Here is a 27,365-nt window from a genome sequence, read left to right on the forward strand (position 1 = left end):
GGTATTTATAGATTTTCTTTCAAATTTTGGGTGTAATTTGATCATTTTAAGGGAATAACAGGTGCAGATCCTTATTGACTATCTTATAACCAATTCAGTTAAGAATTACGCTTTATTCATTGGCCCACGTGCCTTTAATTGAACTATCTGTAGCCAACTTGAATGCGAAAAATGTTTTATAAACTTTAGGCAAGTCTTTTGTATCTTCATTCCCTCGCGTGTCGCTTTACACTTCGCTCATAGCTAATTAGGTTCGCGAATTCCGTTTTCAGGGTTAACAATGTATATTTAGTCCGTGCAGTTGAAAAAGTAAAAGACAAATATGCCAACATCTGTGCATAATGAGAACAAAAGATGAAGATATTATAAAGAATAATATTACTTGCAGTCACTTACTATCGCAATCGCCTTACATGATATACATGTGTCGATTAGTAATTTGATATATAAGGTAAAAAAAAATTATCACATTAATACATCAAATCACAAATTGTCATGTAGGATAACTACCACAGTAAGTGACTATAAATAACATTACTCTATTATAAATAATAAAAATTTGATAACAATCGAGGAACAACTTACACAACTGTCCCTTTAGCGAATGAATAATCATTTGATGAACAAATAATTTTTCGGAAAAACACGGACCAATTTAAGCATTACGGACACTTGAATTGTTCATACCCCCTACTCCTTGGACAAGTAACATTAATTGTTACATTACTAATGCCAAAATAATTACAGTTAACTAACACGATAAACATAAAAATGTTATTTTTAAAAAGTTTGAATACAAAACACTGCGACAACAAAGAATTAAAATTAAAATTTAATTTTGTAAATTCAATTTTAAGATTTGGAACAGCTATTTAACTTCAGTTCAAACACAAATAACTTTTATATTTATTGCAATAAAGGATTAAAGGCCACAGTTAAGTTTTTTCCCTTAAAACCTCTTAACAAGTATTAATTCGTAGTTGAAATCTGCCATAAAGTCCATAACCTTGCGCAATTCTTAACCAAATTTTTGAATTTTATGGTAAAAACTTTATGTACTATTTCTTTAAAGCTTCCAAGTTTTTGTACAACTCAGCCACTTTACAAATCTTTCCTGCTTACAAATGAAGTACAACTGTGAACTTCTAAAATTCACTCATAAATGATGAATCCAAATCCAGACGGAAAAGAAATAATCTTAACGGAGCAGGCAAATACAAAATCCATCCAACATTTAAGACCTCAAAAATGGATTCAATTCTTGAGAAATAACACGGATCCTTCCATCCAACTTTCACAATTCATCAACATTTTGTTTGTAGAAATAAGTGCACAAAAGTTCTATGGTTATCTCACGCATCGCTAACGGTCGCAATGTGGGAATTCGATTTCTGAAACATGAAATTGAACTCCGTGTAAGCGCATTGTACAGACAGCTCTTATTTCATGACCTGTTGGGACACATCGCGATTTACCCCCCTCACAAAACTTTAGAGACGAGCGGTGGAGGCCTTCAAGGTTGGGGTTCAACCCCATTTCATTACGCAAACCTACCAAATCAACAAATTACCTGTAGACTTTTCTTTTCTTTCTTTGAAAAAACACCACTTTCAAACATTTTCAAAGCTCTTAGCACTACCACCACTTGTGTTTAGCAATGCAACTCGTTTACCAAAAATTTCCCTCAATACTTCTTAACAAAAGAATAAAACAAAAAAGATAAATTTAAACCCTTGAGCCACAACGCAAAGAAGAAATTTTGGAACCCACGAGATTAAATTTACCGGTCAATACAAGTAATTAAACTCGCCAAATGACATTTTACATAATGTTCAAGAGTTTGTGCAGAATCATACACAAGAAAAGAACAAGTTATTCGGTCATACAAAAATCCACAGATTGGGAACCAATGTGATCTTTTATTTCTAACAAGCCCTTCAAAATACTTCCTGCATCACCAGCCAAAAAAAAAAAAGAGGAGGAGGAAAACATAAGTAATAAGTTTTACCCAGAAATAATAATAATAATAATAATAATAATAATAATAATAATAATAATAATAATAATAATAATAATAATATCTATGCAAAACTCACAAAATAAATGATATGCAAATTCCGAATATTATTTATGCAAGAAACCTAAAACAGAAAATGAAAAGCTAGGAGGGGACTGGGGACATGAAACATCTTTCAGAAATCTTGATTTTGCGGAACTGGACAAAAAAAATAATGAAGCTTAAAATATAAATGAACAAATAAAAATTTCAGTGTTTAAAGCCGCATCGGACATTTTGACATCTGCTTACCCCAGACACCAATCTTGCACGAGGACCATTATATTTTTATCTAGCATGACTTCGCAGCTTGAAACAAATGCATTCTGACATGGTAAGGATCCCCCAGTACTGATAATAAAAGAAATTTTACAATGTAAATTATGAAAATATACAATATAATGAGATATTGCCATCCCTTATTCTCCAATTCATGGGTGAAATGAATATACAGGTTACTCCCTTTTTTACCTTTTTCTTTTCAAAGACTAAAAGTGGTAAAATAATATGGTTGGAAGAAAATCCTAAATTTTAAAGTGTTCCGAATGAAAGATCTGAACTATGTTTCAATTTTCAGAGATTGTTTTGAATATTTCACAACTCTTGGGTCCATTTGTTCGAAAGCAGAGGGAAATCTCATTTTCTTTTTTCCGAAAGATACGTAAATAAAAGAAACAAAAACAGCAAAATGCATTGTACATATCAGGTACTGTTCATGTTTCTGCTTTCCGAAAAATGTATTATGGAAAGGATAAAACAAATGCACCTTTTGTTTTCTCACAGACATGTGCATGTAGAAATGTATAAACGAAAATGCAACCAAATTGGGCTTACATCTATGGAGAGAAATGAATAACTTGGAGAGAAGCAAAAAAACAGATGGCATCACATGTACACCAGGGTTCCAAGGCATAGAGAAAATAAAGTATTGGACGTTGTGAGAATATAGATGCTGTCCATAAAATTAATTGAAACCAAAAATTTCCCATTAAGTGCTATATCTTTCGAAATAAGTATGTGCAATATTACCGAAGTCAGGACCTATAATTGTATAAATATGGGGTAATAATTACACAACCCAAATATATACTCTAATAGTGAGACTTCTTTTGTTAGGTCTCAACTTTTTTGCTATGATCTTCCCAGAGGATGATTTGTAACCTCAGCTTCTCCTGTGAAAGTAAATGGCTTTTATTTCTATTCCTCGAGAAGAAACCAGAAAATGTGGACGAGTAGTACCAAAAGCAGAATGAGCACGAGGAGGAAGAGAAGTAGAAGGGATCTAATTTTACAGGGGCAGAACCAGGTGGCAGTTGCATTGCTTTATACAATTTTATAGTTATGTTCAGGGAATAAAAGAAGAAAAGCATAACACAACCTTGAAGGGATCTGATTTCTTTTTGGTCTATCACCCTTTAGTTGTCAACCAAATATACTACTTCTCAGACTGTCTTCTATTTTAAGTAATGCTGTTGGTCTTGTTTTTTTCATAGTTATATAAGTATGTCATGGACTGAAAGGACTAGTGGTATGCCTCATTCTGTAAAGCTGACCGAAAATATTGTTTCATGCTCATTGCAAAATGAAAATCTCAGTTTGCTAAATGGTTTTAAATATTGAAGAAACAGAGGGCTTTGCCTAATTCATCAAGAAAAAAAAAGATTAATCTAACGTATACATACTACTTGGTCAGATATTATATTAATAATACTGAATTTTGAGCTTTAAACCCCCTAGCTGCCATTCTCAAATCCCTAACCCACAATCTCCAAGTTTCAACCCACCATCCTCATCACAATCTTCAGCCAAATATGTTTCTTTAGAACTCTTTAACTCTCCATATTCCAAACCACAATCCTCAACAGAATCCACACCTGGTGAAGCTTCCACAGCATCCCCTCCCTCAGATTCAAAGCCACCCAACTGAAGAGATTCAGCTGTCTAGGTCCCATTAAGAAAAATTCTATATATGAAATTTTATTTCTGATCCGCAAAGATACCATTTCTCGTTTGCTGAAAAGTTTGATTTGCCAAAAAGACATTCAACAGGTGCATGGTGACTAAAAGCACATTTTTAAATGTATATTAGTTTCTTGAGAAATATATATTGATCATCATAGATAAAAACCAGTGGAATACTGATCGACACATTTTTCCATGTTAACTGATTTTTTATTTTAGTTACAAAATGTCAATAGAATTCTGTTATATAACTCATTAGAATCGTGTTATTAATGTACTTACATTTCCTTGTAACGGTCCTACAGAGTATATCCATATGATAATTCTTCAGTGTGACAAGCATGATAATTTTATCAGTTTCATCCATTAGATTACTGAACAGGAATTGTTCATATTTTTACCACTTACCAATTCCTCACACATACATATCAATATTGTTACTTTTAGCACAGAGAAAGTACATTTTTTTACACTTCTGGATAAGTTACAAAGCAGAAATATATTGCAATATACAAGATTCAGATTCAATCAAACTAGGACATAATGTTACTACATTCTCTCCAAAGTCCATTCAAGTGAGGACAAATGTCCAGTGGACTCAATTCCTTAAACTAACAAATAGTTTCCAGATCTAAGGTTGGTTGAATTCTAAAGAGCTCCCCCCTAGAACGCTTAAACTGAAACCTGATCCCGTTCGCTAACTTAATAACAAAGATAATTAAAGTATATATGAAACTAATTTTAAACCCTAATTATGCAGGGAACAAAGGTAATCAATTATCATATACAATAAATATGAAATGAAGTGAAAGAATTGGGAAGTAGAGGAGTACCAAAAGCAGAAAAAGCCGAGAAGTGCCTAATTACAAGGTGAAGGAGAAGAAAGCATCTCCACGATCTTCTTGTCCCGTCTCTCCATTGCCACGTCCCAAACATCGTTCCCTATGTGCTTCGGCTGCCAAGAATCAATATCAGTAATCATAATCATCAAATCAAGAAGAAAATAAAAACAAATGGATCTGAAAAAATGTAAACAGATGAAGAGAAATTGATAATTACGCGGCCATTGGCTGCCTTGTGGATGAAGTATTGAGCATTTCCCATCACACAAAGCATGCTGGCTATGATTCCCAAAGGCAGCACAGCCTCGAGCCATATCATCGCCATCTCTCTCTTTCTTTGTTTCAGAAATTCACACCTGGGGTACTTTTAAAATAAGCAAGTCAAAAACCAATTTTCCACTGCAACTGAACAAATTTTTCATTCACCAAACTGACCTTTCGTTGATTAAAAGACAAAATTATCCTCAAATAATTTATACCATTACAAAGATATAAATTTGTTTAAAAAGTCAAGAATACCCTTAAGTTACAAAGTAGAAATCAAACTTTTCCTACTTAAAATTTTAAAACGGACCCACTTTCTTTATCTGTTTATTCCAACACGATAAAAACTATTTCATTTTTCATCTCTTCAACCATGAAATATCTTAAATTTATCAAACACTCAACAAAAACAATATTATTTATAGTCGTCACTTCGAATCGATAAGTATATTTATGTATTTTTAATTTCCTTTTCGTTAAATTAGTAAATTGTTTTAATCGTTAAATCTTATTCTTATATGGGCAGATAAATTTTTACAATTTTAAACAGATCTATAATTTTTTTAAAGAACAATATAAAAAATTATTTGTGATAAGATCGAGTACATCGTATACAAATATGGAATCAGCTACAATTCCAATTTGTTACTTTGGTAAATTTGAAATGAACGAAAATGATAGATCAGTGTGGAAATGGACGAGTAAAAGGCATGGTCCATCTGTAATTGTGATAAGATCGAGTACTTCGTATACAGAAAACGTAATACAATTTATAGAACAAGATCAACGTCGATTCTCTTAGTACAACATGGAATTGAGATTTCTATTCAGGGAACATACGTCCATTTCAATTCCACCTGTAATGGTTACTTCCGAAGTTGAGATGAAGGTTTTAATTAAATTAAACCAAAATCACACGACTCCTATTTACGTAACTCTAGTTAAAAAGAATGTCCCTGAGAGTGAACACGAAGATTTCGATGAAAGGGATCGCAATGTGAATGATTTTTGGAACATGATGGAGATAGTTCGTGAAGATGATATGACTATTCCCTAGACAGTTGTTCCTCATCATGATCCCATGTAACAAAATTCATTCGATAGTTCAAAACAACGAGAATGAAAATGAATTTACAAATGAGGATTTGATAGTGTTATCCCATCGGAGACATGAGTAGGGTGAGAACTCATAGACTGGAATGAGTACACGGTCCTCTTATTTTTAACTTGTAGTCCCCGATGATAAAGATTTGTATGTTGAGTAATTGTTTGAAACAAAGAAAGACTTGCGGAAGCTGCGCATGGATTACTTTGAAACACAACTTTGAGTTTTAAGTGAAGAAATTCAATAAGTCGACGTATACAATTATCTTTGTTGACGACAGTTGCTATTGATGTTTGCGAGCGACGAAGATGGACATAAATGAGTTCTTTATGGTTCGCTAGTATGCACGAAAACATACTTACGAAGTTGATATTCATCAAAATGATCACAGGAAGGCCAGAACATGGTTCATTGATCGACAAATAATGCACAAGTTTCAGGACCCACAAACGATATATAGAACTTCGGACATCATTAACGACGTTCGTCGAGAGTTTAGGGTGGTCATAAGCTGTCAAAATGTCTGGAAGCTAAGGAATGCGCATTAGAGAACTTAATGGGTTCAATCGAGGATAGTTATGCTAAATTGGCTGAGTATTACTATAACATGAAGAAAATTAATTCTAAATCGACATTTTTTATTAGACGGAGGATGAGAATAGTTTCAAGTATTTTTTCATAGCCATTGGACAATGCATTCGGGGATTTCAAAACACGATGGGACCCCTAATTCTAGTCAGCAGTACAACCCTTAAGACTATATACGAATGCAAGTTGATTATTGCAACATATCAAAATGTCAACATCCAAATTTACCCTCTTACATTCAAAATAGTTGATGAAGAGAATGATCTAGCAATGCATTGGTTCTTCAAGAAGTTGAGGGAAGTAATTGGGGACATCAAGAACATTACATTCATAACTGACCAGGGACAGTTAATAATAAATAACATCGTCGAAGTCTTTCCCGAGATACAGCATGGTTATTGTATTTATCATACATAGGACAACCTGAAAACTAAGTATCGAGGCAATGGCATTGTTGCATTATTTAGGAGAGCTACAAAGACTTATATTTTTGAAGAGTTTGATAAGTTCATGGTTGAAATATAAAGTAAATCACATGCTACATAGGAGTATCTAACAGAGATGGGATCGAATATTGGGCACGATCACATTTTTCAGGATGTCGATACAATATGATGACGTTAAAAAATGCAAAGTCGGTTGATGCATAATTCAAGAATGATAGAGAGTTGACAATTCTCGCAATGATTGAGCACATTTGTAACAAGTTACAACAATGATTTCATAATTGACATGAGGAATTACAAAGTTGCACGAGTGTGCTAACCTCGGCTCAGGAAGATAAACTCTTGAAAACTTTGGAGGTGGCGAGAAAGTGTGTGTGGAATCACTGGATTAGTTTTGCTTCTTCATGAGATGTGGCCGTTACATTGGATAAATCATGGACTTCAATGATAACACGCGCACGTGTAGAAAGTTTCAGTTAGAAAGATTTCCATGTATGCATGCAATGGCAATGGCTATACATAGAAGATTTCCAGCACATACCTTACGCAATTATTATTACATGGTTGATTATTGGATAGCATCGTATGTCGAAACGATATTTGCTGTACCAAATGAAGCTGAGTGGCAAGTTCATGACCACATTCTCTCAAATAATAATGAGTTGCCACCCGAAATTGGACCATGTACTCCTCGACGTAGACGTACGTCTAGAATACTATCTATTGGAGAATTTTTTCTACCTCGTAAGTGTAGCACAATAGGGCATATTCACTGATTTTGTACAAGTCAGATTCTCCTACATAACAACTGTCCGAATGTGTAATGTAACACCCCAAATTTATATTTACTATTTTTACATGAACCTAAATTTAACATTGGTTATTTAGTGAAATGGTCCATTATTTAATAGTTTTTTGTGTTCGAGCATTTGATGTCTCATGTTAAATTTAAATTAATAGTTTGAAATCGTAATATGTCAAGATTTTTATTTGGTAACACCTCAATCTATTGTCATAGAAAATAAAATACTAAGAATGATTTCTAACTATTTGTTTACTTATACAGTCAAATTTCTCAAAATTACACATATAATTATTCTATTACAACATGAATCACAACAAAAGTAAGTTAACAATATTTACATTTTTTAATACAATAATATACAATGTGCTATGGATCACAGTTGTATTCATACAAATCGTATACTAACTTCAACCTCCATATATCTATCTAAGATTGTTTTATTGTATCAACCTTGCGACGAATACTCAAATTCTATATACTTTATTGTGAATATACCGCAATCGTCCATACGAGTAAATAATCATATATTAGTTCGACACATATAGCTAAAAATAAGTTTTCAAATTAAAACTGGTAAGTCTCGCCATCGTCTGTCCCACATAATGCTAATCTGTCATATACTCGAATCATTGCATATCTAACTATCATGGGGACAGTCACAGCTATTGGCTCCAGCTAAGCTTGTGTCGGATAGCTATGATTTGAGTCGTACACATAGATAGTGAAATCAGCAAATGCGATCTTAATTGCAAAGCAGTGTGAGTTCGCGATTACTAAAACGTACATATGTGTACAATCTCGACCGTGAAAAGGAAACGATGCACTGTAACAACAATCTTAGCATTTTACCGACCACCAGTGCCGGCACATCAACAGTACACTTCTTTCCCTTCCTTCCTTTGTCACCCCCTCTAACACAAAGATGACATCGTCAGTCGTGTTTGGCGTCCTCTCCTCCTCCTGTATCGCCTCCGTCGCCTCTTCCAGTAATCCCTCCACTACATCCTCTTGTACTCCCTCCATCACCTTCATGGAGGCCACACCCTCTGTCGTGTGTAAAAAAATGACTCAAATGCAGCATGTGATGGCTACGACAAATCATCATACCCCATACGACCATCTCATCCATCACTCTCTCGCCTATGAAAATCGCTAGTCTCTTTGTCATCTCATCCATCCCGATAACCGCCAATCCTTCGTCTTCCCCTCTATCCCGAAAGTGGCCAATCCCTTGCAAACCTGCTATGTCACTTTGTATAGCTGCGACTTCAACATAAAGGTCTCCAGACCTAACTCGTAACTTCACCATATCGTTTTTCACCTCCCTCATAAATGTAGTCAGAAGTTCGAACAAATCATCCATGGAAGCACAACAACTACGTGCAGGAGGTGATCCTCTCGACGAAGGTGATACTGGATGACACTCCTAAAAAATGAATATTACAAATGAATAATTTAATTAAATTAGAAAAATCAAAACGACAATCAACAAATTATATTTAATTAACATACCCTATTTCGATCCACGCCTGACTCAGGCATATGATAGTCTAGCGCAATAAGAACAGACAGTTTACGGAGATAACTCTGACCCTTCTCCTCGATCGACTGTGTCAACTCGACGAGGACGTCAAGCTGGCACATTAACATTTCACCGAGTTAATGACCATATATCAAGGTTTCGAAAGGACGTACAACATTAATCGCAAATGTATAATATGTACCTCAAGATCGTCGAGGAGAGCTAATAATTGTTTGGCAAGTGGCTTGTCTTAGGCTCATTAATGATGCATACGAGGGCAGCATATCTCCCCTCTCCTTGCATATCGGCTAGCCAAGATGGGGACAGTCTCGTACGCCCATATATGCAACAATTACAATCATTATATATAGAATTTAATAAAAAAATTGGATAATTCATTATGTTAAACATTTACCTGCAAAGTCAACGGTAGGCCATATAAATTATATTTGCGCTCGAGCCTACTCTCCTTACGCATCGAATACTCTCTCCTGAAGACACGTAAATTATTTGTAAAACACCTCTGTTCCTATGGATAGTTGTTGAAAGTACCAATATCGTCAACAACTTCCAAATGAAAAACGTCAATCCACATCTTCTTGTGATAACAATTGAGTACGCTTTTGAGGATAAGCACTAAGACCAGCTTTAACTTATCAGACATCTGGTCGTACTCCCTGAACGCTTATCCAAAATACGCCAGAGCCACTATCATCTGCCCATGAAAATATTCATTCAGTAGTCTCTTATTTCTCGGAACACAGGCCATTAATGCTTCTTTGGGCCATTCATCTCAATCAGGTGACGAGGGCAAATTCGAATATATAGAATGTAGCTACCTTGCCCCTCGAATCTAAACAGAAAGCATATCCGTTATTCGTCAATTAGCTTAAGTAGCCGACATAGCAATGCATCAAACAACTATCTAGAAAATTGTATGTCGTGCAATAAATACAAAGGCCATGAGTAAGATTGACGCAATATGTCTGTGTACTCCTCATCAAGCAAATTTAATACCATTGTAAAGCTGGCAAAGTTACAGTTCTTCGTCGTAACTTTGTCGGAGATCTATTTGACGGCATCGTCCAAATGATTTTTCATCCTACAAAATTTCAAAAGTTAGAACCTCGTGCAAGAGATAATGGATGAAGCATAATATTAAAAAATTAAAATAACCGAAAACTACTATACGCAAGAATCAACAGATAATGAAATAAAGAAAATGAGCGTAAAAAAATATTATACAACTAAATTATTTATTTTAATTGTTTACGTAATATTTAATTTAATTTTTTATTTAAATATTTCATTAATTAATTTAATTGTTTATGTATATTTTATACTTACTATTTCATTACTTTATTTAATTATTTATTTTAATTGTTTATTTAATATTTGAATTGCTTGTTTATTTAATATTTCACTAATTATTTTAATTGTTTACGTATATTCTTTACTTAATATTTAATTAGTTATTCAATTATTTATATTTTAATTATTTAATTAATATTTAATTTACTTGTTTATTTAAATATTTCATTAATTATTTTAATTGTTTACGTATGTTATTTCCTTAATATTTAATTATTTACTTTAATCACTTATTTTATTTTTTTATTTAATAATTAATTTAATTTTTTATTTAAATATTTCATTAATTATTTTTATTGATTATCTATATTATTTACTTAATATTTAATTAGTTTATTTTAATTACTTATTTTAATTGTTTATTAAAATTTTAAATAATTATTTTAATTATTTATGTATATTATTTGTTTAACATTTAATTATTTATTTAAGCATTTTGTAAATTATGATGATTGTTTATTTATATTTAATATTATGTTATTTATTTTAATTATTTAATTTATTTCAATTAGTTATTTTAATTGTTTTATTCATATTTATTTAATTTATTTCAATTAATTATTTATGATTTACTTAAATAAAGGCCCAGCGTCTGGCCAATCCAGATGACTGGGCCATTTGGATCCAAATAGATTCAGATAGCGTCCATTAATGTTATGATGGCAATCTCCGCCACCTAAACAAAGCCAAGAGCATGTACTATCAAATACCATCCATTTTTGCATACATTTTTAAATAAATTCGAGAATAATCATGCTTTATTTCAAAAATTAATTGTATATGATGGTTTCGAGCAACTCACCCGAAATTCCCCGATTTGGATCGTCAATTTCTTGGTGTTGATCAGCGTCTGGACATCGATTTCTTTACAGTAATTTTTCACTCCTTTCTCTCTTCTTCACAGTTCGAGGATATAAATAGGAAGTCATTAGTTTTTAAAAGTTTTAAACATTTTTTTCTTTTCTTTTTTTTTTAAATGCCGATCGACGGCCATTATGGAATTGGCCATCTTCCACTAATTCCTCCACTTTCTTCCCCCATTGTTGATTAAACGTGGGTCATTTCACATGGAACTTCGATTTGAGCTTTGGCCCATGGTGAAATACATAGTTTATTGAGCTCATATTCATCGACATTGTACCAATAATCCATTTTTACTTGAATATTGCTCTTTGCAAGCTATCAATCTAGAGTAATGTTGTGTTACCATGTGGATTTAATATCTTGGTTGACAGATTAAGCCCATGTTTGGTATTGATTAAAATTTAGATTTTAATTTGTGTCAAAGTCAACAATTCATTTCAACTACATATTTTATGGATCCCACTATCAACTTCGATCAAAATCTATTAAAAATTTAATTTTAATCTTCACTAAACAAGAGTTAAGTACATTTTCAAGAGACTCTTTAAACACAAAATACTCTCTATTTTAAAGAGTCAATACTTAACAATGAGTACAAGAGACTCTTTATTTTAATTTTTTAAAATAGAAAGTGTGTTTGGCTTTCCAAATTTAGAGAGCCAAACCCACTCTCTATTTTTAATGTGAAATAATTGCATTTAATACATTATAAATTTCAATATTGTACAATTTAAAATTTTCAAATTACTTTTGAATTGGTTGACATTAATATATAAAAAATTATACTTAAATAAAATATGTGGAGAAATTATTAAATGTTCATTGGGAAAAAAAAACAAAATAAAGAATCAAAGTAGATAATTTGTTGAAGTGTATAAAAAATTACTCTATAAATTTAAAGATACTCTCTATTATGCATAAGATGCTTTGTATAAATCGAGAGTCTTTTGGAGATGTTCTAAGTGTGTCAAAAAAGTGATTTAATGATGGTTATTATTATTAATTTTTTTAAACATTCGCTTTAAAGAATCCGACAACATAGCACAACTGATCTCATCTATTGCCCGTGGACCGTGTGTTTAGTTTATGATCACTTATTGAATTATATTGCCCATATTTGGTATTGATCAAAATCTAGATTTTAATTCGAGTTAAACTCAACAGTTCATTTTAACTATATATTTTATGAGTCCCGCAACTTTTCAAAACACATTTTATCAACTTCTATCAAAATTTATTAAAAATCTAATTTTAATCCCATGAAACAAGCGCTAGGTGTGTGAAAAAGGTGACTTAATGATGGTTCTTATTATTAATTTTTTCAAAACATTCGCGTTAAAGAATCTGACAGCATAGCAGGACTAATCCCATCTATTACCTGTTGACCGTGTGTTTAGTTTATGATCACTTATTGAATTATATTATCATTTAAATTGGCATTAGAGAATCATAACATTATTATTATCTTTTCATTTTGCCATACAAACTAAATTTTGGAATAAATTTTATCTGCGGTCACGAAACTTTAAATGTAATCGAATCCATGAACTTTAGGATTATGTAACTTTAATTTAATTTTGAGTAAGTATTTTAGAAGGTTTTTTTGAGAGCCCAAAATCACTATTAGAAGGCCAAAACTACTTTTGTATAAAAAAGTACAGCTTTTTGAGACCCCAAAATCATGTTTAGCCCATGTTTGGTGGGATAAAAATTAAATTTTTAGTGATGTTGATAAAACATTTTGAAATATGTTGTTGAAAAATTTTAAATTCTATGAAATGTGTGGTTAAAATTAATTGTTGATTTTGATTTAAATTAAAATCAATAAGAACCAAACATGAGTACAATGTAGTTTTGTCTAAAAATGCATTGAGAGACCGAAAAGTGATGAACTGTTGATATTTGAAACTAAATTAAATTTTTAGTGACTAAGTTTCCGTTTGGCTCCCATTTTCTAGAAATGAAAATGAGTGAAATAGTGTTTTTTTTGAAAAATTAGTGGTTGAAAAATAATGAACAATTTTCGATTTACATATAATATTACTTTATGAAAGATTGTGTGATTGAAAATAGGAGAAAAAAATAGAAATTTAATGGGGGCCAAACAGGTATTAAATTGAAATTTTACTTAATGTTAAGTTTGGCCCCTATTATTCCAAAAATTTATTTTTATCTTTCTTCCTTTCAATCACACAATCTTTCATAAAATAATATTACACGTATACAAAAAACTTTTAGGGTGAGTTTGGTTGCCAATATTTTTCATTAAAAATGTGTTTTTCCCTTTAAATTCCTACTTTTGTACTGTTTGATTACCCTTTTTTCATGGAAGATATTTTCCTATTTTTGGTCATGTGATCATATTTTCCTTAAAATCAAGGGAAATGTTTTTTTTAGGGGAAATAAGATTTTATTTTTCAAAAAATTTATTCTTACTTGTCTACCCACTAATAAAAAATTGACAAATATAATATTTTCTAGGTTGAAAATTAAATTAACCAAACACATTTAATTTACAATTTCCATGCCAATGAATTCTAAACTATTGAATTACCTAAAATTTATTTTCTTTTCATACAAATTCCATACTTGCAATCAATCTTTTTCAACTACACATTTTCTAAAAAATATTATTCAAAAAATTATAATTGACACGTAATTGGGGCCAAACGGGAGCTAAGTGACCACCCATGAAACTAAGGGTCTGTTTGTGCCCCTTTAATTTAAAAAAATATATTATGGGATAGTGATTGATGTTGAAATGTATGGTTAAAAAAGAAATTTTTTATTTATTTATGTATAATATTATTTTAATGAAGAAGGAGTAGTTGAAAATGAATACTTTAGAAAAATAATATGATAGAATGTGCCAGGATGATTGACAAACAAAAGCTAACTTCTGTAAATCCTATTTTCGAAGCCCATTTGATTCTCATTTTTCTAAGAATGAGAATGAGAAATATAATTATTAGAAATTCACACAAGAAATAAAAGTCAAATATAATAATTTAATATAATAAATAACGATCTTATTTTTTAATTTTTTGACAAAATATGAGAATCAAAAGTGCTCTCATAGTCCCATTTTGCTCCTGTTTGATCCCTATTACTTGAAAATGAAAATGGGGAAAATAATATTTTTTAGAAAAATGAGTAGTTGAAAAGGAAAGGAAAATTTTCAATTTACGTGTAATATTATTTTATGAAAGACTATGTAGTTAAAAATAGGATAGAAAAAAATAAAATAAAATATAATATAATTTAATTTAATGGGATCAAATAGTGGCTTTATATCCCTTCTACCAAACTGAGGAAGAGGGAGGAGACAGAAAACGGCGCCGTTGAAGGAGCTGTCGGCCACTCTGTCAATACTGCACCAGCTATGACTGGGTTGGCAGCATCAATAACCACTGCGCTCATGCGCTCCCACTGGTGGGTCCCGTTCTCTTGCATGGATGACACGTGTCTCGCCGCCTACTACAAATCCACCACCCGCTATTTACCATCTCCATTTCATCTTTTTACCGTCATCTACTTTTCAAATTCACTACAGAACTTTTCTTTTTTCTCTGTGTCGTTTTCTGTGTGTAATAGCGCAGTCTGCGGCGAAGATATTTTTATTTTATTTTTTTAATTTTTGCAGAAAATTGTAAACAGGTAAAGGAAAAGGGATTTTTGGGATTTTCTTTCTGCACATTTCAGTGACTTTTCAATACATATTTACCTTCCCTTTTAATTGAACAAACCCTTTTCGAGGGTTCTCTATTTCTCTCCGTCTCTGTGCCTTTTCTTTTGATACTGTTAAGAAACCCTGAAAGCCCGAAGCCCGAAGCCATTGCTTGACAAGCTATGTCGGGTCTTTATAATTCGAACTTTTCTCCTGCAAGAACTGTGTCTCCACAGATTAGAAATACTCCAGATGTAGAAAGGTATGATTACATTATTTTTGAACTCTCTCTTTTTTTCAATCTGGTCACTTGAATAGTTTTGGATGATTTTGATCGATGTTGGGTTTGTTTTTTATGTTATGTTTCATTTTGAAATATCTTAGTAACCAGTACTTGTCAGAGCTGTTGGCGGAGCATCAAAAGCTTGGACCTTTCATGCAAGTGCTTCCCAATTGTAGCAGACTCTTGAATCAAGGTAATTTTTTAGTTTTTCTTTTTTACTTCAGTCGTTGATACTTACTTCCCGTACTCGTTGGATCTACGTAACCTTTGTGTTATAGTTGCATCTAGGAGAATTCACACAGTGATCGTTTTGCTTTTAGATGTACTTGTTGGCTTTGAACATATTCGAGTTACCACAATAGCCAACCTTGTGGTACCCGTACTTCCCAGTGGGTGGCTAGCTGTTCTTGGCTGTAATTCGACATTCACCCATAAATTCACTGCATTTTCATTGTGGAATTGCACTTTGACCATTGTTTTATGATTGGTTTTGATTTCTGGATTGAGAATTAGTTGTGTCCTTGGTAACGAAATCCAACATTGTGTATTTTTATTGCAATGAACAATTTTCATGTGATCAATTTTGGTGGCGACCAAAATTCTTGAACTTAATGATCAGCGCATGTCTAAATATTTGATAGGGTTGATGCACACGTGTTCTTCTGATGTCTATTTGTAGTGATAACGAGGTTGCATTTGTATGACTTCGTCAGTTTTCCCTTAGCCTTCTAGTTCTTGTGAAAATTGATGATTTTTGTTTTTCATTTTTTTGGAAGTTATGTTGGAAAATCTAAATAGCTGACCCTTATTAGGGATTGGTCCAGTTTCATGGAAAAACACCAACCAGTTTTCTCCACTGTGGACCTCAGATTATGGGGTTGGCATAACTACAGAAATTTGTTAATTTACTGGAGAGGAGCACAAAAAGTAAGTGTTGAGTGAGGGACGTTTGAGAATATTTTGTCATAGTATGTAATAATGCTATTACAAACTTCATTGGATATCCGTGTTTCACTTGTGCTGGCACATTCAATTTATCTTTAGTATTATACTTTTGAAACTGATCAATACTTTCTTTTATTGATTGGTGGCATCTCATGTGGAGCGATGCATTTAGAGTTCTCCCTTTAGCATTTAGATTTAGTAAAACATTTGTTTAGAAAAGGCTTTGTTGACTGATATTCGTAGATGTAATATTCATATTAAATCTGCAAATACCACTATTTAGAGTTACAACAGGATGTTCTAACTCTCATGTTAAATAACTGTTGTGATCTAGCATTTTTCAAAGGTTATGTTTTGCTGATTTTGAAGTGTCATCTTACCATTCCCCTATCATTTTATCTTTACAGAGATAGTACGGGTTTCCAGGATTATGCCAAACCAAGGTTTTGGTGAACTTGATAGACTAAGACATAGAAGTCCTAGTCCCATGTCTTCATCAAATCTTTTATCAAATGTTGCTGGCACAGGTTTAGCAGGCTGGAATGGACTTCCGCAGGAGGTAATTAGTTTTCTGATTATTTGGTTACTTCTATATTATGTCAATCAATGTGGTTATGTTTTATTGAACACCCCCACCCCCCCCCCCCCCCCAACAAAAAAAAAAAAAAAAAAAAAAAAAAAAAAATTGCAATTCCAAGAGTTGACCCATTATAGGAGGAATCTTCAAATCTGGTGCAATTTACGGGGAAAGAGACTAACTCATCAAATAGCAATTAATGCACCAGAAATTTCGTCTCCTCCAAAGCTCCAACCCTCATCTTCCCTGTCTGCTTGTTTGAAATTACCGGTTTAATGCCCCTGTCTGCCATTTCCAGCCGTGTCCAAGTTTAAAGCCGAGTATCCGACCCGTATCCCGTGTCCATATCCGTGTCGTGTCGTGTCGACATGGATACTTGGCCAAAAATGGAGAGTCCAAGCAACATAGGCCCAAGTCACAGATTTAGGAGTTTATAAGTTTATGTTTATATCCCTCTCATGTAGCCGCTGGTGGAGTACCTTTATTAATGGTTTAGTAAATTATAATTTCAATATGTGGTGGGTTCCCAAGTCTGGTCAAAAGCATAGTAGCCTTTTCAACTTCTGATCATCTTTTTATGTGTGTACTAAATCAGCTTCATCATTGTGATATATTAGATTTAAAATATATTTTAATGTTATTTTTTTTATTAAAATTCAATATAATCAAATATTTAATTCACACATTTCTTTACTTTTAGTTTGCCATACCCAAGATTTTAGGAAACAGGATCCTTGATATGTACTTGTATTCGATACCCATACCCGAAGCAACATAGGTACCCTTTGTGTTTGTTTGATGAATGTGCTTAGTGGTTGAAATTTTTGGAGTGTTCATTTCTCTTGCAGCACAATGGAACCTGTAGGAGTTAACTTGATATGTTGATCTCCCAATTTCTGTTGGGAATGATGAATAAGTCTTTCTAGAATGGCCATGTATGCTTTTACTCTGTAGTAAATGCATAATATTACAAATGTTAGGACAAGATCGACAATAAATGTTTGAGACCTATAGTAGATAGGTGTATGTAAAAGTCATATGGCAATCTCTTTTGACTACTTGTGAGATTCATTTAAAGTGTACTCTGTAAATTCATTCCTTGGAACCCACAATTGAAGCCTTTAGTTTTTCTCACCATAGATTTGAGGTACCTTTAAGTGCATCGATCACTCTGCTATGACTGTTCCTTCTAGTACTTTAAAATTCATGACTACCTTTGAAAACTCCCCACCCAAAGAATTCTCCATTAAGCAGGGAAAGAAGGTGAAAGATAGATATTTGAGGCTATCATAACATATGAACAATGATGTAGTTTGTTTTGCTTATTCCAATTTATGGAGCCAACGTATGATGCTTGGACTCAGGTACGAATATTAGGTATGGTATGTATTTAAGTATCAAATATTTTGTTTTCTAAAATGTAGGATACAAGGACATGCGAGTCTAAATTTTGGATATAGGTACGTGGGTACGTCTTTCAAACTTCACGCCCGAAAATTCAAGCTTAGATTTTTTTTATTAGTTTCAAAAAAATAAAAATAAATTTATCATCATTATGTTGCTGTTGCATTGCTGTTCATTAAGTTATTTATGACTGTTCACATATCTATGTGCTTGGATTCAGGTGTGGGTATGTAACTAAGTGTTGGATATTTAATTTTCTAAAACGTAGGATACAGAAATATGACTAAAAATAGTCCAAATTTCGGACACGAGTACGTGAGTACTCTTTCAAACTTCAATTTTTTTCCCCAAAAAAACACATAAAAAGTTGATTAAGATAAGAGTTTTTAGTTTTATAATTTAGAGATGTCATGTTCTTTCTTAATTTTAAAAAGGACTTGCACGTTAATTTTCATGTAGTAATTGGAAAAGAAAGAGATTAGGCTTCTTTTACAAGTTTGTCTTTTCATTGAGGTAAAATGGTAAATAAAGTGATTCAAAAGTATTTTTGCTTTTGAATTGGGGTAAAATGGTAATTGTGGTGTTAAAAAATTGAGCAAATGAATTTCTTTAATTTCCAAGATAGCCAAATATGGCTCTTCACATATTCTTCAACAAATTAGGGCTTCTTCAATTCTTCTTCAATCCACACTCATTGGCCGCCCACACCCTTCAGCCCTTGAACAAATTGAGTTTTAGCCTTGAGCAAATTAAGTTTCTGTCCTTCAACTGATTAAGTTTCACATCTGGTAAGTTTTCTGGGTTCTTTCTCAGTTTCCTCATGGTGGCGCTATCGCAGTCATCCTTCCTAGTTGCCATGTAGGCTTGAAAATTGAAGGATTCGACTTGTATTTTATACCAATACACTTATCGTGTAGTGTCGACCCGGGAATGCCAGTTGGAATGCCAAGTCCAAGCATCACAAGTTCAAATAAAACCCCATATTATCACCAATACTCCCATCCCATATAAACAGCCCTAATCTACAGTAACCAATATACATGAGCAATCTATGGTCCATGGCCCAAATCAAACCAAAGCCATATACATATTTTTCAATCCAAACACCAACACACCTAATCCCAATAGCCCATTAAATTTATCCCCACACAAATAGCCCAATTGAACAAACCCATTCATCAGCCCAAAATCCATTTATCCAAAAATTTCGCAAAATGCATTCATCACAATCACTAACTCGGCCCACATCATTAAATCCAGCCCCACACAAAAAGCCCAATTGAATAGACCCATTCATCGACTCGAATTCCTTTTATCCAAAAATTTCACAAAATTCATTCCCAGCCTATCACAAACTCTAATTCGGCCCACATCCTCATTCTTAAGCTTTTTCCAAATTCGCCACCATCTGTACATACCGATTTCCACCACGTCGCCTGCTCCAATCAAAAATCACCACTACAACATCGTCTTCAATCACACATCCAATATAAACAACGCAAATAACCAAGCCCATCCTCGATCAATGAAGGAAAACCCATAACCTAAACCATCAACTGCCACTTCCAAGCTCCACTACCACAGTCACCTAGGTTGTCGTGTCAGCTTGAAAATTAAAAGATCCATTCTATATTTCATACCAGTACCCATATCGTGTCGTGTCACGTCGACACGGGTATGCCGGTCAGAATACCAAGTCCGAGCATTATAAGAGCCAACCACATGCTTTTAGTCTTAAGCCTTTCAAAATTCACCACCATCTATACATACCGATTGACACCGCATTGCCTGCTCCAATCAACAATCACCACTACAACATCGTCTTCAATCACATATCCAATATAAACAACACAAATAACCAAGCCCATCCTCGATCAATCAAGGAAAACGCATAACCTAAACCACCAACTGCCACTTCCAAGCTCCACTACCACAATCACCTAGGTTGTTGTGTTAGCTTGAAAATTAAAAGATCCGTTCAATATTTCATACCAGTACCCATATCGTGTCATGTCGACACGGGTGTGTCGGTCGGAATACCAAGTATGAGCATTACAAGAGCTAACAACATGCTTTTAGTCCTTTTAGCACGTCCATATTCGACACGTGTTGATACTGATACTCCTAGGACATTCTACTATAAACACTTTTCTTTTTTATTAAATATATTATATATTTTTAATTCAAAGTTATTAGTGAATAACAAATAGGTACTTATATTTAAAGATTTCAATAAGAAAAATTAATAACGAATATAAAACTAAATTTATACTATATAAATGAAGAATTTAAAAAAAAATTTAATTAACGAGTTGGGGATGTCTTGTATCAGTACTTTTTTGGAAAAATTGTCGACACACATCGTGTTGAACACGTGTGTTCGTGTCGATACATCATAGCTTTTAGTTAATTAAATATGATAATAACCTTACATGCTAATTAGAGATGATGTTAGTACACATGGATAAAAATTTGAGTTGTCGATGACATTTGTTGGATTCTCTAGTGCTTTAAGTACATCAAAGTTAGTTTAGCAATGTTGTTAATTTAGACAGTAGGTCTAAGAGTAAGCCTGGGCAAGGTTTGGTTTTGATTGGTTTCGGTTTTCAACTCCAACCCGAAACCAAAATCAAATTAATCGATTTGAGTGATTTCAATCCAAGTTAATCCACTTCAGCTCTTAAACCAAACCATTCGGTTCGGTTAGTTAGTTTGGACTTTTTAGTCCAAATTGAATTTTTTTTTTATTTTTTATTTTTTTTTTAAATTGTCCGAGTTTTATGCTCGTTTATACTACAAGAACTAATATAATTAAATAACTTTATATTATAAGAGTTATTGATTAACAAATAAAATCAGGTTAATAAGCACATATCAACAAAAAACTTTAAGTATTTTGTTGCTTTTTTATAATTTTATCCAGGGCCTATCTAAGATTGATAACTGGCAACATGCTTGCTTTAATGCATCTTCATTCACCATAATGAGAGTTATCTTTTTGTTTCTTTGTGAACTAGGTCGTTCATTGAAAAGTGAGTTGAAGATATGGAAAGATTCCAATTGTATGGAGATTATTTTCCTCAGTTATAAAACAATCTTTTCTTTTAGAGTTACTTATAGCTTTATAAATAGGGTCTTCTACTTTGTAATTGGTACACAATTTTATTATAAATAACTTATAATATTTTAGCATGGCATTGGAGCGGGTTTATTTTGATTTTCGGTTGAAAATGTAAACTTTTGAGCAGCCTCATGCCTTTCGTCCAATCAAATTTTCTTATTTTGTTTAAATATGCTCTTCTAGCCAAATTCTTTTACTTTCTTTTATATATCCTGTCTGGGTAAGTCTTCTTTTGTTTTTAATTTAATCTGAATTTTAGTTTCGAATTAATTTTAATCTCATTGGTTACGACGGCTGTGTATTTGTTAAGTCCTTTCCTTGATTTGGAGGACTTGTTGCTAAATTTGTGTGGGTTCTCGTTCTTTCACATAATCAATTGATGTTGGTTTGAAGCTATATAGATTTGTGCTTTGATTGATGCCGGATACAATAGAAGAATCGTAGGAGAAGGGGAGATGGTAAAGAAGAAGAGAAAGGAGAGATGAAGAGGGGGAAGAGGAAGAGGGAAATAAGGGAGAAAATATCAAATTTTATTCATTCAAAGGTTGTTTTGTTACATCTCCATAGTCCCCTTTCTATAGGGTTTCAAAAATCATAACTAAGTAAAGAAATGCCATAAAAGTTAATTAAATCACACTCTAATCATGTTTCCTAAAATACGAATTAAAATAGGAAACTAATTAAATAATTTATCTCTATAATATTGCATCATTGATATAATCAATCTTTTTTTATTAACAAAATCAAACTTCTGGTAGAGATTTTCTACCTTTGTTGTGCCAAAAAATTTTTAGTGAATATTTTATCTGGTTCCCAATTAAGAATCAATTCTTGGTGGACCAATTCTTTGATTCTTAGTGGTCCCTTCATTGTCCAGTTGGAGCAGCTATTTTTGTCTATTTTCAAGTGATGAAGCGGAAGCATTCTGTTGGTGCCTTAATTGTATTTCACAGCTACCACGTGTACAGTTTGGTTGAGAACTAGGGGAGACATTGTCGATTAATTCTTAGCCCATGTTTGAACCACATTTTATGAAAAAAATGCATTAGTCATGTCAAATCAATGGGAAATGTGTGGTTAAAAAATAAGGAAAAGTTTTAGATTTGTGTGTAATATTATTTTATTGAAGAATGTGTGGTTAAAATGATACCAAATCACTGTTGAAAAATGTATTTTTTTTGAAAATAATGTGGCTCAAACAAGCCCTTAGCCTTTTGCACAAAATTAATTTCTTTGGTGTTTAATTGTGAATCAATATTTTTCGATGTACAATTGTAATTCTGGTGGTGGAATTGTTTAATATTTAGTGTAGAAATATAGATTCCAAGGACCTGGTGTTCGTGAGTTTCAACTGCTATTTTGTTCTCAAGCTAAATCTGCTCCTTTCTCTCTTTTTGGCAAAATCACATTATTTTTCCATTGAAGATATTTCCATCACCTTGTCTTTAACATCCTTGTGTGCCAGTTTCCTGTTTGATTAGTCTTTCTCTTCTTTATCCTTGAGTGGATTACTATCCATGTTTCGAAGTGATATTGTTAAACTTGGTTACTAGTTATTAAAACAATTTGAGGTTCTTGTTTTAGCCTTGTATGTTATACTTGTGGGTACATTGTTAATCTTGGTGATGGTTTGGTTAGATTGGTGGATGCTGATTTTCTTTCATACCAGCTTTGAGTTCTTTGTTTGGCTTGGTTGGCATTCAAGTAATTCTGAAGTATCCTTTGACCATTGGAAGATGGTGACTTGATTCGATCATTTTACTTTCAAACTCAATTTGGTTGTCACTACACCACGTTGAGTTTATGGGGTATGTTGAAAATATGAAAAGATTATAAAAATTATCTCTATAATATTTTTTAACTGTGTGAGATTATTTTCTCTAATAGTTGGTTGTGTGATTATCACACAATCGTTCCTTTTATAGTTACTTGTAGTACTAAAGTCTTCTACTTTGTAATAGGCGCACAGATTTATTATATATAATTTATAATATTCTAAATTAAGTGTTGTCTTAAAACCTCAATTTGGCTCTCTTTATTAGTGGATACTGACAGATTGGACCTTCTATAACCTTCCATCTTTTTTTTTTTATTTTTTTATTTTTTTATTTTTTTATTTTATAAAATTTACATTTAAAAGTTTTTATTTATCAAAAAATGAGGAGATTTTAATGTATATTTTCGAGTTGGAACTCTTGGAATAATTTATTTGCTTTTGCAAAAGTTAATTGTTATATTTTATAGTTCTATGTTGTCTTGGTACCATGATGATGCTTCCCTTTTTTTCTCTCTTTGGATATATCTTCTTTTTTATACTTTAAGATAAGGAGACACCTTCTTAATTCTTCTTTACATGGCAGAGACTGAGTGGACCTACAGGAATGATAATGGACTGGCAAGGAGCACCGGCAAGTCCGAGTTCATACACTGTAAAACGAATTGTTCGCCTAGAAATTCCTGTTGAGAATTATCCAAATGTAAGATTGTTTGTTGTTCTACTTTTCTAGGAATGTTCAGTTCATTTTCATTTCTTAAATCTATAGTGCTTCTCATTCCATTATTATCTAAATTACTACTTCGTGGATTCTTAGTTCAATTTTGTTGGGCGGCTTTTGGGTCCTAGAGGAAATTCACTTAAACGAGTGGAAGCCACTACAGGATGCCGCGTGTATATTAGAGGAGAAGGTTCAATAAAGGACCCAGACAAGGTAATGCAAGGGATCTCACCATACTGTGATGCATTTTTGTGGTGTTCATTATTACTTATGAAGACTCATTATGAAGTAGCTATATAGTTGATTGAAAACCTGCGAATGATGCACACAACGAAAGGGTCAAGAAAAAAGTAAGCAGCTAACACTGCTGCTTCTTTTAATGCCTGTTCCTGAGAAACATGAAAGCAGAAATCATAATCTCTACCATGAAAACAATGACATCATAACTTAATTTAGCATGTTGCGTATAAATTGAATCATGTAGAAAATTTCAGAATACCTCAAGATATTATTTGTTCATTTCCTCCCAAAAAGTAAAGAGGGGTAATTTGGAGTTCTATTCACGAAAGAAGGCTCCTTTGATTTTACTTTTATAGCCTGAAACTCAAATAGGCAATTCCACATTAGAGCTGTCATTGATCTGATTTTCAAAATATAGTATCCTACTAGGTTTCCATCCTTTGGGATCTAGAAATCTTGTAATTCAAAATCGAGTTTTTTAAAGCTTTTCCTTGTGATCCTGTGATAAATTTAAACCTTCAAGTTAATGATGAAAGGATTATGGGACCAATTCTTAGATTTCTTGTTTACTTTTTGCTCTTTAACTTTTGGCAACTTCTTTGAATGGCTATGCTATGATACATGCTTTTGCAATGATTCCCAGCAGCCAAACATTATAATTGTAAACCTCAATGGAAAGGAAAAAGGGCAAGCTTGTATTCAAGGTTAACTTTATTCTCAATAATCTTAAGAGCTAGCTATATGAATTTTTTGCTGTAACTTTGTTTAACCCGAATTGCTCACAAACTCAAGGCTTAAATTCTTTGTTCCTCTAAATTATTATTAATTGGTAATCTTAATATAGGCTTCAAAATCTAGCTGAAGCGCCTATTATGTAGACATAATTTGAGTTGGTACTGCATCATTCATTTTCGTGATTCATATTCACAGCCACTTATTTTTCTCTGCAATACTCTGTATTTTATTTCTATTTGTGCCTGTCAATGTTAAGGAAGAGAAGCTACGGGGACAACCAGGTTATGAGCATTTGAATGAACCTCTCCACATCTTGATTGAGGCTGATTTACCTGCTAATGTTGTTGATATCAGACTGAGGCAAGCTCAAGAGATAATAGAAGAACTGCTCAAACCTGTGGTATTAATCTCAGACAAATCTTTTTGTGATCTTTGAAAAATCAGACAATTTTGTTTCTTTGACGTTCTCATGACCCTCTTTTTTTGTGTCAACTCCATGGTTTTGTCTCCAAAAAAATTATAATAAAATGAACTTCAAGGAAGCTCCATTGAGATACTTGAATCATGCCTCAATATTTTGCGTGAACTAATATAAATACAAGAACTTTCTAGTCTCATATCAAAATAACTTTAGCCCTTCACTTCCCAAGTAAAGACAGAGGGACAGTAATCTGTTAAACTGAACTGCACAAGCTGAAATGTTCACCGAATCATTCATGCTAAGAATTATCTGTTGGATGTTTGGAGCCTAATTTAATCTACACTTTCCCCTCGGCCACGGTTTGCACATGTATTTGGTCGGCCTAATATTTCCCGGTATCAAGGTGAGCGTCCAATCTGTGTATCAATAGTAGAGAGAAGAAAGAGTTGAGAGTCCAAAACACATTATAATTCTCTTCTTCGATATAATACAAAGCTCTCAGATGGAGGGTGAAGCATGTTATATCACATGTTGTTATTGCTTTTATTTTATTATTTCATGTTATTAATTGCTCTTGGTAATATGAAATATTAGTTTTATCCCATCACATTATCTATTGGTATCTTGAACTTTTCATGTTCTCATCCTCATTTTTGTGCAGGATGAGTCGCAGGATTTTATAAAGAGACAACAATTGAGGGAACTAGCCCTCCTAAATTCAAATTTCAGAGAAGAGAGTCCTGGACCAGGTGTCAGCATCTCACCTTTCAATACCAATGGAATGAAACGTGCAAAAACAGGACGTTAAGAGATCAAAATCTGTCTGCCGTCTGAAGAATTTCAAGAATCATAATTGAGTATACCTTCCAAAAGACCTCATATCTGCGTTCCTAGCTAATTGAAAATCTAAGAAATAGGAATACAAGCCCATAAGGTTGAGCTCTTTTGTTGGGTTTCTGTTGTTTTGTCTTAATTAACTGAAAACAGAAGGGAGGGGGGAAAACACAAACAAACAGTGTCTATAGGTGGTTTTAGATTAATTCTTGTCAATGTTGGTTATTTATACCCAATCATTGGATTTATTCTTGTGTGATTAAATTTTAGTGTGAGTTATGTTATTTTTGGTCCTATGCATCGGGAAACTGGCTTGATTTTGTGGGTGTCTTTCTGTTGTGATATCTTCTTTATCATTTAAAGAGCGCACTACAAATGGACTATTATGTTTTTAGTTGGCTGATTCTGTTAAAAGTGTGTGGATTTATTGTCGTGGGATGTTTTATCTGATTATGCAGTGTAGTTGGCTTTCAGCCATTGTGAGTTCCTGTAAAGTGAAGGATTTTGATGCTTTGCTTAAGGTTCTGTCCCTCTGCCTTGCTTGTTCATTCACATTTCTATCGAGTCCGTTCACAACAACATCGCCTGATTTTGCATGCGGTTCATCCGCACCATCGATGGTAACTTGAGCCCTATGATGTCGTTGAAGTGGTTGTGGCCTTTCACGAATGGTATCAGTTTGTTGACAGTCGAATTTTGGCAAGGTCGCCAGAAGAACGAGTTTATAGAATAATATTGACCTTCTATAATTTGGGATGGTTGATTTTGGGAATTACATGGAAATGACCTAAATAAAGAGGTCATTTTTTCAAAATAAC

The 27,365-nt window shown here is 33.0% G+C and overlaps 2 protein-coding genes across 2 annotated transcripts; one reads left to right on the plus strand and one right to left on the minus strand.

Moving 5' to 3' along the window:
- Positions 1-1,746: 1,746 nt before the first annotated feature.
- LOC111374774 (NADH dehydrogenase [ubiquinone] 1 alpha subcomplex subunit 1-like) lies at positions 1,747-5,244 on the minus strand. Its single transcript, XM_022997510.1, has 3 exons — positions 5,078-5,244; positions 4,852-4,973; positions 1,747-1,949 (listed from the first exon to the last, which is right to left on the minus strand). Exons 1-2 carry the CDS (start codon positions 5,183-5,185, stop codon positions 4,878-4,880), a joined length of 204 nt encoding a protein of 67 aa, XP_022853278.1. The 5' UTR covers positions 5,186-5,244; the 3' UTR covers positions 1,747-1,949; positions 4,852-4,877.
- Positions 5,245-15,378: 10,134 nt separating this feature from the next.
- On the plus strand, positions 15,379-26,933 carry LOC111374775 (KH domain-containing protein At2g38610-like). Its single transcript, XM_022997511.1, has 7 exons — positions 15,379-15,754; positions 15,877-15,968; positions 17,128-17,279; positions 24,183-24,299; positions 24,414-24,530; positions 25,549-25,692; positions 26,375-26,933. The coding sequence occupies exons 1-7, from the start codon at positions 15,675-15,677 to the stop codon at positions 26,519-26,521; spliced, it is 849 nt and encodes a 282-aa protein (XP_022853279.1). The 5' UTR covers positions 15,379-15,674; the 3' UTR covers positions 26,522-26,933.
- The last annotated feature ends 432 nt before the right edge of the window (positions 26,934-27,365 follow it).

The sequence above is a fragment of the Olea europaea genome, unplaced genomic scaffold (assembly GCF_002742605.1).
Source record: "Olea europaea var. sylvestris unplaced genomic scaffold, O_europaea_v1 scaffold1289, whole genome shotgun sequence".
Taxonomy (NCBI): Eukaryota; Viridiplantae; Streptophyta; class Magnoliopsida; order Lamiales; family Oleaceae; genus Olea; species Olea europaea.